Genomic DNA, 12475 nt, shown 5'->3' on the forward strand with positions numbered 1-12475 from the left:
ACAAAAGAGGGTGCCATAGTTTTGAGGGAGTAGGGGCTAATCTGGGGGATCCGGGGGGTCCAGGGGAATTCGGCTGAAACTCAATTTGGCTATGTTCACACTACACAGGGTAGCTTTTTAAAACGGCACATGGTATTCCAGGTCCCAATGTGAACAGCTGTCGAACGGAGCTTTAGCCACGATTGGGTTTTAATACTAGTTACCAACTTCCTCTCTTTACTTAAACCACTTCCGGCTACATACCGGATCGTGCTGTTCATACTGCACTTTAATCGGCACAAAAACCTATCCGATACAAAGTGCATCCATTTTGAAACCGGAGCGAAGCAGCATCTATCCAATACAAAAATTACTCCAAAAACAAGCGCTCCATGTGAAGGCCTGTCCGGCATTGAGCCGAAACGATTGCTATCCGGTATAGTGTGCACAAATCTAGCCTTACTGTAAGTGCGACCATTGTTAACTGTGGTGCGACATGGGGTACGGCCATGTCCTGGATCATTGGAGTCAAGGACTGTTATTATTTATCTATTTATTTCGCCATATTAATTTTCATGTTTTAACAATATAGATTTTATGCGAAATTTACGAATGGCAAGGGGGCGTCCCGAAACCATCAGGCTTATAAAACAGAGTCTATAAAAACATATACTTTTTACATAATTGGCGACTAAGCGAAATAACAAAAACATAATATATAGATATTGTGAACATAATAAAAGAGTTAAATTAAAGATATTTACGAGCAAAGTGATAAACACAAAAGGGTATAATAGGACGATATTGTTGTTGATACCGGAATGGAGAAGTTCACTGACGCCGGTCGTTTGCGAAGAGGAGAAATGAGTACGAGAGACTGGTAGAGAGAATGAACATTGTTGACTTAAGCCTTCGCTGTGTTTATGCCCCGTTTTCGAGTCTCTAAAAGGGTAATACATATGCAACATATTTGGTGCATTAAAGTCATGCCTGAGCTTAAAGAACTACTCAATCTTGGTTGAATAAAACGTGAAACTTGGTTCCTGCAATAGTAGAAATTCAAGTCAGTGAGTACTTCACTGCGAAAATTAAAATAGACGTATTGGGTTACAACTAACCATCTCTTAAATGTCATGCAAATCGCGTCATTCGACACCGCTATCACTAAAATGCTTTCTTACACAGCAAACCAGTTATCAACAACGCTACTGCTGGCTTTGAGTGAAGATTGATTTGTACAAACATGCGTAGGATACCGAGTGAGTAGTTATACCTTACGATTACCTTCCTTAAAAGAGCTGAAGTACTTTTATCTTCTACCAAAAGAGAGAGGAATCGGCTGAATATTCTTATTTGTGGGCAATCGCTCGCAAACGTGCTCTAGACAAACATGATTCGTTACATTCTCGGAAATAGCAGACGTTTTTTTCTCGCTACTATGATCCTCTTAAGTATAGTTATGTTCATAATGATGTCAAGCGTTCGTTTCTATCCAAAAAGAAGACAGAATCCTTTTGAAGAACACAGTGTGTTTAAAGAAGTTCAGGCGCTGTTAGAACAGGGCAACCTGAAGCCAACTGTAGGTCTACCACCACATTTTAATAAGATAGATTCGTACGCTATCTTCGTACCAGCAACGCTTCCAGCGACAGCTTCTATTTACGATATACCTAGCGTTCCTTCGGACTATACAGACTATGATTTGGAATATTTAGATAAAGGTGTAGTGGAAAATGCTGACTTTGAGAGACCATTAAAGGGAGGCCTTTGTAGTGTGCCGTTCGACTACGGTGACATGTGTCCTCAAAGCTACACAGAGCTTGGTGGATATTGTGAATATAAACCTGATAAGACAGGTTTTAATTGTCCTGATATTCGAGCAAAAGGCACCTTGGAAACTCGGCAATGTCAGCTCATTACTACAAGAATGTTGAGAATTTTTGATTTGATTGCTCGAGAACATAAATTACGATATTGGCTGCATGGCGGAACTTTGCTTGGAGCTGCAAGACACAAAGGGAATATACCTTGGGATACAGACATTGATATCAAAATGCCTCTAGAAGACTATATAAGATTTTTCAAGACGGTATACAAAAAGCTTCCTGACGATATTTTCTTCCAAAACTCGGAGTCCGACCCTCCTTTGAGACCGTCAAACTACAGGAAGAAGAGACACAAGATCGTTGGGATGTATGAACCAAGTTATAACCCAAGACTACGGGACCGCAGTAGTTGTTACAAGTATTGCATTAAGAACGGATGCTCGTGGCATGATGGCATGATGATTGATATTTTCGTAGCGGATGGCAGCCTTAGTGGAATCTTTCCTCTCAAAGAAATGGAGTTCGAGGGATTCAAATTTCCTGTTCCCAACAACTGGAGAAAGCAGCTTGTGAGTAAATACGGTAAAGCTTTCATGAAACTGCCCAAAAAAACAACCCAGAGAAAACCAGTTGATTTCCCTGATACTGTACTTAGCTGTGATGATATTAAACTGAAAATGGAACAAGAATCGCGTATAGCGGAGTAGACCTACTTCCTGCAAGGGAAGACCACTAAGGTCACACAGCTTTATTCCCGTGCATATGGGTTACGCATTGCGTTCAACGAAATGTTATGATGGACTAAAAAATATTTACTTGACCTTTATAGCGTGCTGTCATGAGTGTTAGCCGAACTTAATGTCCATAAACAAACAATACTAACCACGTCAATGGATTTATAAATACAGAATATAGAGCTTCCTAGCTTTGAATTGAAGCTTTGAATTTTGTATTTTAGTTCGACATCAATTCTCTAGACTAAAGTAGAACACTGGCTGACAAGTAGATTCTGTTTGATGGAGTGCAATTGCAACAGAATCACTCACACCACGTGCAGAAAAAAAGATACACAAGATTGTTCTTTTTGTGTACTTCAAAAGATGACACAAACACAAACATCTTCTTAAAGACATCAACCATGCAGTTTTAGTTCGATTATACTTGTCAAACACAGCTGAAAAGCAGTTAGAATATATTTAGAATTGCTCCAAAACTGAACAGTACGACTTTTGATTTTTGTTTAGTAAAGAAGGAGTTCTCTTTTCGGCCATTCATTTGAAAAGGAAACAAAAACTTCAAGCATGTTCTAACCAGGGGAAAAAACTAAGATAATATGTATGCTGTATCATCTATATACATTGTTGACTATTCATTTAGAATTGTACTTTCGTGACCTGAATGAGAAACGCGCCGTAATATGATATATGATCTAGAGAATGACGAGGCGATACGAATGTGTCACTTCACGCGCACAGGCAACCCACATTAGGTTTTTAAGTACTTCGCTTAGCATACATCGCTTTCTTATTGAAAAACCTTAAAAAAACCCTAGTGAAATTTGACTTATGAGAAATAGCTTAACGTGGTTTGAACTTTCGAAGTTTTCACCAATAGACCTCTTTACCTTGGCCCATGGCACAGAATGCCTATTGTTTTAGGGACATGCACTTACAGTTCAGATTCTCACGTACATTTCAATGGGTGGGCATAAATTTGAATGATAATAGAATTCCTCAAGTTCTGATTGGCGAATGCATCCGAGCAAAGCGGGGAGCGGGAAGCTGCGAAGCGTATCCCTCGAACGAAGTGTGAGACTGACAAAAACCGCCTCCTTTGTCTTTATAATCCGTGTTTGACAAGTGATCACCACGCATGTAAACAAACTAATATCTAGTCTTTTTACCAAACTTTTTTGACCAGCATAGGAATTTAGTTTACAAATTGAAACTTACGGCTCTTTTGCAAGCTAACCGACATATAAATTCAATACAGTAACTAGTTTAAAGGAAGGATTTAAAACCTAAATCGTGGTTAACTAATCGGTTAAATCTGGCGGCCAAAGACAGAAAACTCTGTTTTCTCCTGTCGTTTATAAAAAAAAATTGTTTGCTATCAAAAACCGTTTAATGAAAATGAAAAACTGTTTGAGTAAATCGCTTATGAACAGAAAGTTTCGCGTACTTCTTGTTACCGGTAAATTTTTATTCCTGTTTTCGATTCAAAGCTTTTCTTTTATAAATCAAAAGTCAAGGAGACGCTTAATACGCAGTTAGCCTTTATGGAGCTGCCGATCTTCACCTTTCTTGAATGAGCGATATGAAAACCTATTAGTAGATTCGATAGCATATATAGCATATGAGTCATGACAATTACTCATTTGGTGGCTCCTAAAAGTCAAAGTTTGAATGAACTAGGAGGTTTGTCCGATGAAAAAAACACACAAGACAGTGTTTATTCATTCAATTTGGAGACAAAAGAGCTAAATGATAAGAAGCTTAGGCGAGAAATGAAAAATGACTTAATCCATAAACAATAGAGGTTATGTTTTTGATGCTGCCGAGAGTCCCGCGGACAGCTGCAAGTACTTCGGGAATCCCGCTCAACCCAGGCGCAAAGACCACACATTTTTCTAACTTTAAAAACCTCAAATATAATTTTAACGGATAGTCCGTGTAATGGGTGCAAAATGTTCTTTAGACATTAAAGTTTGTTTTGCACCTTTTGGCCATCGACCAACTCACTTGGAAAACAAAATATTTCAACATCAAGATGTACGACCACTATGTTTCCATACTTAAATGTTTAAAAAGTCCTTCTTTTTCTTGTTAAAATCCTCAAAAAAAATTTTATCGTTTAATTTTTTTGATTTTACCAAATGACAAGATGATATCTCTACTTTCATTTGCACCCTTTGGCCATGTAAAAAACTTAAGAAGAAGATACAAAATTACTGGTTTTCAGAGTCTACTTGAGCCATTTTCAGCTAATTCTCTTGTAATTTTACTCTGTAAACGAGTCACAGTCAAGTGAACATGATTTGAACCGCGCGCCAAAACAATAGAAATGTCCCGGATGTGTCCGCCTATTCTGTGCCATGCGTAATGTTTTTCCATTTCAGACCACTTGTCATTCCCTAGAGTATCATTTCTTTGTCTAAGGATACAACTCAAACAAAGAATCTTATTCTCAAGAGAATGACACGTGGTCTGAAATGGAAACGTCCAAGTAATAAAAGAGTTCCCAGTTCCCCTCTACTTCACTCTTACCAGGATACCATAACATAAGGCTATGATTTCTTTATATTTTTACATCAATAATTCTGTGCCACTTTGTGTCACTCTGAATTGCTGATGAAAAATATAAAATAAATATAACCACTGCCTTGGACACCGACCATCAACCAATCACAGCTATTCAATATTGTCTCACACGCAAAACGTTTAACTTAAAAATAAAAAAATTAAAATTAAAAAAATAATTAAAGATGAAGTGTGATTAAAATCAACTAAGTTAACCTCATGGCCAACGATCTTGACCGCTTCTTCACATCCGATGTATATGTTGACATGAACACTAGCCTTCATGGCCGAGGAACTGGATAAATTTATGGGTTGCAAGCATTCCCAAGAGAGTTAAAAGACAAAAACATGTCGGCCATTGTGGTACCGTTAACAATGGATGATAATGAGAAATCTTTTGTTAAATGGTACCAACATGGCCGCGTTGACGCAACGTGCAAACGAAGAATTAAACCCGCAATAAATAAAATCTTAGTCAAAATAGATGAAAGACTGTTTTAGATTACCAGCAACTAAGCTACCTTGTTGGATACTAGGGCAATACGAGACCTGAAGTTACCAAGTATGAATAGAAATATCTCTTTAAAGTGCACCTACACCCTATTTTTTTAATATTCTTAACTGTTTGTACGGAACTTTTTAAAATGTTTTGTGGTATTTCGGTCACATTTGAAAAAAAAATTGAATGCGAAAAATTGTTTTAAAAATACGAAATGCGTGGTCCATTACCGCAGAATCAAAGCGGGAGTCTGGGTCCGAGTGTGACGTCACCCCAGGCCATGACTTGTTGCTTGGTGCACGAAAGTTAGTAAACAGATCGAGTACTTTTGAAACACAAGAGATTTTTGAAGACAAATTCGTGAAGATGGACTCTGATAACTCTGATCTAGAGACATCTTTTGACTTACAAGATGAATACGATGTTGAGGACGAATGTTTTGACTGTTCTGAGCAGTCCGATTCAGGAGAATATTTGTCAGTCGAAGGAAATGATGATACCTCTGAGTGGTACGAAGGGCATCATTCAGGAGAACCTCTGGCAGACGAAGAATGGACGAGACAGTATGAAAATACTGAACGAGAAAATGCCAAGATTGAGGAAATGCTTCACAAACGATTGACTGCCGTTAGCGTAGTAAGCGAATGGTGAGTTTTCTGTGCTATTGAAACATAAAAGCGCCCCGTGAATTTATAATGCGAGAGCGGTTTCGCCAAACCGTAAACAATGTTTTTGAATGAGCTCGAGGATGACACTAACCAAGATTGCGACTTTTGTAAGCTTTACAGTTTCTTGTTACGTGTACATTGAACATTCGTGTTTTTACTGTTTGTTTTGAAGGTGCAAGTGTGGCAATTGCTCTACTGAGATGCTAGTAAATATAAGCGAATGCTATTGCTGCAAAGAACTCGACGGATGCGACGAAGCTCTCCATTCTCAAGAAGTCCTTCAAGACCTTGATGAAAATGCCGAGCTGAACTGCATAACCGAACATCCTGGCTTCTCAGCAGTATGTCTCCAAAAATGGAGTCTTAAGCTAGCAGCTGATAAGTACAAAACCAGAGATCGGAAAAGATATCAACAATCAGGATCAGAGGAAAGGTAAGCTGAATTTGTGGCTTCTTTATGTACACATTATACTTTAACCAAAGAAATTATGAAAAAACCTTATCAATAAAAAGTTAAATATGCCAAAAATATTTTTATAAAGCAGTTTGTCCTTCTCGACATTAATTCCAAGGATTGCATGGGATATGATAATTTTTGCAGTGAACCAACCCCCAAACTCATGAAATTACCTTAATAAATCAAACTATTTTATATTCATTAGTTATTGATCATAATTTTGTTGTAATCACACACTAAACTGATTCATTATTGACATTCCAGCTTCCTTCGTAGCATTGCATATAGGGAGTTCACAAGACTAGTGCATGGGTATTTGGGATACAAGAGACGAATTCCACTACCAGCCTGTGCTTACACACGCATCAGAGAATGTTTCAGAATTTCTGAAGATGAACTACACAGTGGGTTTGAAATGGATCTTGAGCCTTTAGTTTGACTGCACAATGACAAGATATAAAAATAAAAAGTATTTAATACAAATTTTGTAGATGAAACAATTTAGTGTTTTAATAGTCGATGTTTTTTTTAATTTCTTTGGTTTTTTGGACAGTCAATGACATTCTTGTGTCCTTTCATAGGATTTTTGCATAGGCTGCAATGTGGGGCTCTCTTGGCATGTTCTCTACTTGTTAGTTGGTTTTGTTCAGGGACATCTAAAGAAAAAATATTAAAAATGTATAAGTAATATAAAATTTATAAATTTAGCTAAGATGTAAAAAGTACCTGCACAAGTAGGAGGAACATCCTCAACCACAATGCTTTTCCTGTGCAAGTGCTTTTGAAGAGCCTCCTCTCTTGGCTGCTTCTCCAGCATTGAATTCATTGGTGCTGGGGTCATCTGTCTTAATTCATCTTGTGCAGCAGTCAAGTCTTCTTTTGATGAATTCATGAACGTCTGGAAAATTTCTTCCACGTAACCTATAATAAAAATTGAGTTTAAAATTATGAGTGACAAAAATGTAACCCTTGAAGCACAACACATAGCCTACCATAGTCTGGTTTTACTCTGACATCCCTTATCGTGGCTTCTCCATTTTTGAACTTGGGATAAACCACCTTTTGTCTGTTGTTGCCTCCCGTTGTTTCTACCTCTCTCCGAAGATTAAGGTTGAAATGCATAGCAGCAAGAATGTGTCTGAAAAGAAAATATCCAAATTTTAAACATATGCAGTTGGATTTGACAGGGTTTTACCTTTGGGGTTCATTGGACTCCCAAGTTATCTAAAATTGAATCCTATGGCATATATGTTTTTCAAACTCTCTTTATTTCAAAGATATTTTCGTGTCTCTAGAAAGCAATCTATTTTTGTTTGGGCGTCCTATTCATATTTTTTTTACATATATAACCCAAATTTGGTGATCTTATTTATCAATCAGGTTTCTCGCTAAAATTCTAAATACAAACCGGCAATACATTCCAACATATGAATATGCAATCATTTTGGGAGCAAACTGATTGATGAGGGAATGGAATCCTTCCAAGCAACTGGTCTGCGCCCAAGGGGAAGCTTGCTGGATACCCTTTTTCAGAGAATCTTTTGTCAAGGCTTTACAAATTTTTTCATACACCTCTGACCCTAAAGAAAAAAAGGTAGCTTAGAAAGTGTTTTAAATTTTGAGATTAATAATCTTACACTCCTGCTTACTTCTTGGGTGAGAACTTTACACAAGATGACAATAGTTTAGTTTGGACTTTATGAAACTTAAAGCCAAATAGAATACATTATGCAAAATGTACCTTTAGATAACCAACGTCTGGGTTGAAGTATCCCATGATTGCACTTGTTAAAAATTGGATCATCTAGGCTATTGTGAACATTCACTATGTGACTGAGAAAAGATTTAAACTTTGCCCAGATCACAGTACCAGAACCATTTGAAGTAGATGTGGCACTCCAGTACAGATGCCTCTCACAAGGGCTTTATCCACTCCTTTACTTCTTCATAATGCTTTTCTTTAGAAATTTTTGTGAGGACTTTCCTGATTTCTGAAATGCATAAAATTAATCTACATGTAGTGGTAGTGCACATGTATTCAAATCTAATAAGCCTAAAGCGAGATGATATTTTACCCCCGACTCTATGCCATAATAGTTTTTAAAATTCTTTCACATCAAAACTTTTGATTCCTTAGAGAATACAGGAACAATAGTCATAGTTAGTGAACATAAACAAAGTGAAAAGGACTATAGTCTAGTAACGGGTGGTAAAAAATCATCTTGCTTCAGGATTATATATAAACTTTTCATGCGTCAGGGCAAGTATGCTCTATATCTACTCATTGCAATAACGGTTTCATAATAATAAATCACTGACAGGTTTAATATTACAGTGCGGCTAATGAAACCGTGGCCAATTGTATAAAATTGACCGGTAAGAATTTCGAACTTAATGCTACCATATGATTGGCTAATAATTCTAGTTTATCAAGTTACCCTGGATATAGTAATCACACTAACTATTCTGCATATACTGTATATTGGTCATTTGCATACAAATCAAAGCAATAATGAAGTCACTCATAACTCACTTTTCTTAAGGTGCCATAAATCAAAGTAGTGGACAATGTTTGTCAACACCTTCTTCATGTGACAAGCAATACCAGTGTGTCGGTCAGATATAAATGTTAAGATCACAATCCCATATCCTATTAGGTAATCCATGCATTGTTTGAAGCCTTCAAACTCCATTGCAGGACTATTTCCCACTTGGTTCCTCTGCGGGCAATGAAATAAAAAATATTTGTTTGCTGAAACAAAATTTGTGGTTCATGAAAAATAAAGATGGCAGTAATTGATATTAACTGCTATTTTTATTATAGATGGTTCAAAAGAGAGTCCTACTGATAAAGTTCATGTCTCACCTGAATTAATGCAAAATGTATAATCATGGGGACAGTGCAACAAAACATGGTATATGCACCATATTTTGCACTGTGCCCCATGCTGTCATGCCGTCCATCACCTGCTAGTACAACACCACTGCCCATGGACTTTATGTTGTCAAGCATCTTCTTCTGGTAGCTTTTCCAGTACATATGTATTGCAGGGAACAGCTTGGTCTGCAAATAAAATACAAAATCCATATAATGCTATTTCTTCTCCATCTTCGATCAGAAGATGCATTTGTTTGTTTATCTTAACTGATTGTACCATTATCATTATAAACTACCTATGACAAACATAGTACAATATATAATACCAACACTCACTCTTTGATGTTTAAAGAACGTAGTCATCGACACACAACCAAGACCCATGTGTGCAAAGATTTTTGATATTTTGGAGATTGATCCCCCAGCCAAAAGGATTGCCATGCAAAGGAGAAAGTTCCCTGCTGGTACACCCCAACCTGGTATCACTGGTTGACTGTGCCAGACATTTTCCCTCTTTAGACACTTTGGGTTGCTGCAGGCAGTTTTTATTACAACTTCTGTCCCAACTTGGCTCACTTCTACCAGGGGGTTATCACTTTTGCAACAGTGACAAAACTTGAACAGCAATAACAGCTGGGACAGAAAAACAATGAACTTTGGCTCTGATCGCAGATTGGTGTCATTCAATTGAACCCTGAAATAAGTATATGTGATATGTGTTAAAAATATTAAATGGGTATATTAGCAGTATCATGAAGTGCAGCTACATTATGTTGTACATGGCATTAGTAAACATGAACATTATAAAGTAGAGAGGGGAAAAACACACCTGTGAGCTGAATTTTCTATATCATCCTCAGATTCATTTGCTGACTCCTCTGACTGTGTTTCATAGCTGTCATCTGGTTCTTCTTCTGTTACTTCCTCCTCGCTTTGGTCATCACTGTCGTAATCCCACTCTGAATCAGTTACACTTTCTTCTTGAGGAACTGAGTCACCCACTGTCTGAGTTGCCTTGTTTTTCGTTTTGTTATTCTTAAGGCCTGATAATAATAATATTTATAAAGATTTCAAGTATTAGGTTCACAAATACATATTAGTATAATATATCCTTCTAGGAACCCTAAGAATGTTTGTCACTTATAAAATCACACATACTTATAAGGACTAGCTACATTACTTACGTCTTGTAAGCCTTCTGCATTCAAGCTTCCTTTTCCTCAGGTGTGATCTCAGGGATATTACTTGGTTTCTCAGCAGTCTCCTTTCTTTTTGCCATTTGGCTTCACCAGTCGTAGGGTCTCTAGTACTCGATGTCTCCTCCGTTTCCATGAAATCGACATTTTCGTCCTCCCTGTTCTCGGCACTCTGGTGAAAGAAAATCGATAGTCGATTGAGCTACACTGTATTATGTAAACAATCATCCTTACTCTACCATAAACAATGACTCGTGTTCAAAACATATGAGTAATAAAGCCCATAAGACTAAGTTGTAATAATAATCACCGTAATATCTTCAGTATTAGAGACAGGAGCAACTTCTAAAACCTCTTCTCTTTGTGCCACAGGCAAGAGCATAGGCTCAGGCTCGCTGACTGGTTCAGTTGTACCAGGGTCTTCGACAGTGGCGTCATCATGATGATCTTGATGTGCAGTACTACTGGGGACGCTTTTAGAAGCAGCAGTCGACACGGTGGCATTTTTTAATGATTCTCTTAAAGTCTATCACGAAAAATACACTTTATTAGTTTCATAAGAAGGTTGCAGTAAATGTTTTAGCTGAGTTTTTTACCTTTCTTCGATTGCGATATGTTTGCTGTTTCTTTGGCGAGTCTAGTTGACCAGCATGTAGCGTGGGGTAAACATTCACTCCAAAACTGTCTCGTTTCAGTCGAGGGATGGCCGGTTTTCCCAAGGTAGCAAGAGTTGTAAATCTTCGCTCAAATGATTCTACTCTAAAATGCACAGAACATATGCACGAGTTCCTTGTAGGCTCCCACTTTGCACGCTTCACCTTTACAAACTTTATCCATCTAGTCCTTCGCTTCTTGGCCTCGGGTCTTTCATCATTAAAATACGGAATACTATGAAGGGCAATCCCTTCAGGAATATTTGGAACGTTGCTACATCCCCAAACTACACATTTGTTGGGCATTTTAGCGTTTGGAAATAAAACGTATTTAAGAAATTTGATAAAAGCAAGCGAATAGTCTAGAAAAATCTGTATAGAATCTGTGGTAATCTTTGGTTGTGTTGGCCTGTGGTGACGTCACACACCGCTCGCCCCAATCTCCTCTGTAATTACGGCCATGGTTCACTTACTTCGGCTAAAATGGTCAATTTTTCAATCTTTGACAGAGCACCAAAAATTCCCGTTTTGATGGATCTAAAAAATTTTTCCACAAATCTGCTTTTTGTGCCTTAAAGTTTTACTCCAGATCAGAAAAAAATAGGGTGTAGGTGCACTTTAAGAGTAGTTCTTACCTTGCATTGATACATCGTCTATTCATCCATCAAGGTGTTCTCACGAGAGAATTATTCACTTAGAATATAAATTCCTTATGGAAAGCCTAGTTTAGTTCATCATAAGTATCCGAGTATCAGAATAACCCGGATGATTTTACAAACATAAACCAAGATGGCTAACACATGACTTGGGTTGAAATGTTTATACATATAGCTGTCACTGAACGAGGCTTCACATACCGATATGTTAATAAAACAATAGTGAAGTTTTCACACCCTGATTGTCATGAATATTAATAGAGTTTTGCAACGCTTTGATCAGAAATTGGATCGGATTATACTTTTTGAAAAACTGAACGAAGCTTTATCTTTATTTTTGGTAAATTGGAAAATAGGTTTGATA

General features: G+C 37.5%; 5 protein-coding genes across 5 annotated transcripts in view; 2 read left to right on the forward strand and 3 right to left on the reverse strand.

Annotated features, from left to right (window-relative positions):
- LOC116301702 (uncharacterized) overlaps positions 1-12254 on the reverse strand; it is a 43107-nt gene extending 30853 nt beyond the window's left edge. The window contains exon 1 of the mRNA XM_089030725.1: positions 12091-12254. The gene's annotated coding sequence lies outside the window, so the exon portion shown is untranslated. The remainder of the gene's footprint in view (positions 1-12090) is intronic.
- LOC116301703 (uncharacterized) lies at positions 950-3159 on the forward strand. Its single transcript, XM_089030738.1, has one exon. The coding sequence runs from the start codon at positions 1370-1372 to the stop codon at positions 2510-2512; it is 1143 nt and encodes a 380-aa protein (XP_088886864.1). The 5' UTR covers positions 950-1369; the 3' UTR covers positions 2513-3159.
- Positions 5702-7676, forward strand: LOC148910768 (uncharacterized). Its single transcript, XM_089030740.1, has 3 exons — positions 5702-6250; positions 6444-6704; positions 6993-7676. The coding sequence occupies exons 1-3, from the start codon at positions 5790-5792 to the stop codon at positions 7165-7167; spliced, it is 897 nt and encodes a 298-aa protein (XP_088886866.1). The 5' UTR covers positions 5702-5789; the 3' UTR covers positions 7168-7676.
- LOC148910769 (uncharacterized) lies at positions 7186-8603 on the reverse strand. Its single transcript, XM_089030727.1, has 5 exons — positions 8470-8603; positions 8137-8308; positions 7721-7866; positions 7455-7649; positions 7186-7384 (listed from the first exon to the last, which is right to left on the reverse strand). The coding sequence occupies exons 2-5, from the start codon at positions 8169-8171 to the stop codon at positions 7257-7259; spliced, it is 504 nt and encodes a 167-aa protein (XP_088886853.1). The 5' UTR covers positions 8172-8308; positions 8470-8603; the 3' UTR covers positions 7186-7256.
- On the reverse strand, positions 8583-12074 carry LOC148910770 (uncharacterized). Its single transcript, XM_089030731.1, has 8 exons — positions 11399-12074; positions 11113-11328; positions 10791-10974; positions 10436-10649; positions 9943-10300; positions 9595-9792; positions 9262-9448; positions 8583-8719 (listed from the first exon to the last, which is right to left on the reverse strand). The coding sequence occupies exons 1-8, from the start codon at positions 11759-11761 to the stop codon at positions 8643-8645; spliced, it is 1797 nt and encodes a 598-aa protein (XP_088886857.1). The 5' UTR covers positions 11762-12074; the 3' UTR covers positions 8583-8642.
- Positions 12255-12475: the final 221 nt, after the last annotated feature.

The sequence above is a fragment of the Actinia tenebrosa genome, unplaced genomic scaffold (genome assembly GCF_029948245.1).
Source record: "Actinia tenebrosa isolate PJP-AT-01 unplaced genomic scaffold, QUT_ActTen_1.0 PGA_scaffold15__27_contigs__length_11533743, whole genome shotgun sequence".
NCBI classification, from domain to species: domain Eukaryota; kingdom Metazoa; phylum Cnidaria; class Anthozoa; order Actiniaria; family Actiniidae; genus Actinia; species Actinia tenebrosa.

What these genes read in the sequence shown, in the direction of transcription:
- LOC116301703 (XM_089030738.1), top strand. Translation starts at nt 1,370, where the DNA reads ATGATTCGTTACATTCTCGGAAATAGCAGACGTTTTTTTCTCGCTACT.
- LOC148910770 (XM_089030731.1), bottom strand. Translation starts at nt 11,761, where the DNA reads ATGCCCAACAAATGTGTAGTTTGGGGATGTAGCAACGTTCCAAATATT. An exon ending in TACATTTTGCATTAATTCAG is followed by an intron (nt 9,449 to 9,594) that starts GTGAGACATGAA and finishes CATTGCCCGCAG; the next exon opens with AGGAACCAAGTGGGAAATAG. An exon ending in TTTATGGCACCTTAAGAAAA is followed by an intron (nt 8,720 to 9,261) that starts GTGAGTTATGAG and finishes TATGCATTTCAG; the next exon opens with AAATCAGGAAAGTCCTCACA.
- LOC148910768 (XM_089030740.1), top strand. Translation starts at nt 5,790, where the DNA reads ATGCGAAAAATTGTTTTAAAAATACGAAATGCGTGGTCCATTACCGCA. An exon ending in GTTAGCGTAGTAAGCGAATG is followed by an intron (nt 6,251 to 6,443) that starts GTGAGTTTTCTG and finishes TTTGTTTTGAAG; the next exon opens with GTGCAAGTGTGGCAATTGCT. An exon ending in CAATCAGGATCAGAGGAAAG is followed by an intron (nt 6,705 to 6,992) that starts GTAAGCTGAATT and finishes TTGACATTCCAG; the next exon opens with CTTCCTTCGTAGCATTGCAT.
- LOC148910769 (XM_089030727.1), bottom strand. Translation starts at nt 8,171, where the DNA reads ATGATTGCATATTCATATGTTGGAATGTATTGCCG. An exon ending in CAGAGTAAAACCAGACTATG is followed by an intron (nt 7,650 to 7,720) that starts GTAGGCTATGTG and finishes TTTTTATTATAG; the next exon opens with GTTACGTGGAAGAAATTTTC. An exon ending in TGTTCCTCCTACTTGTGCAG is followed by an intron (nt 7,385 to 7,454) that starts GTACTTTTTACA and finishes TTTTTTCTTTAG; the next exon opens with ATGTCCCTGAACAAAACCAA.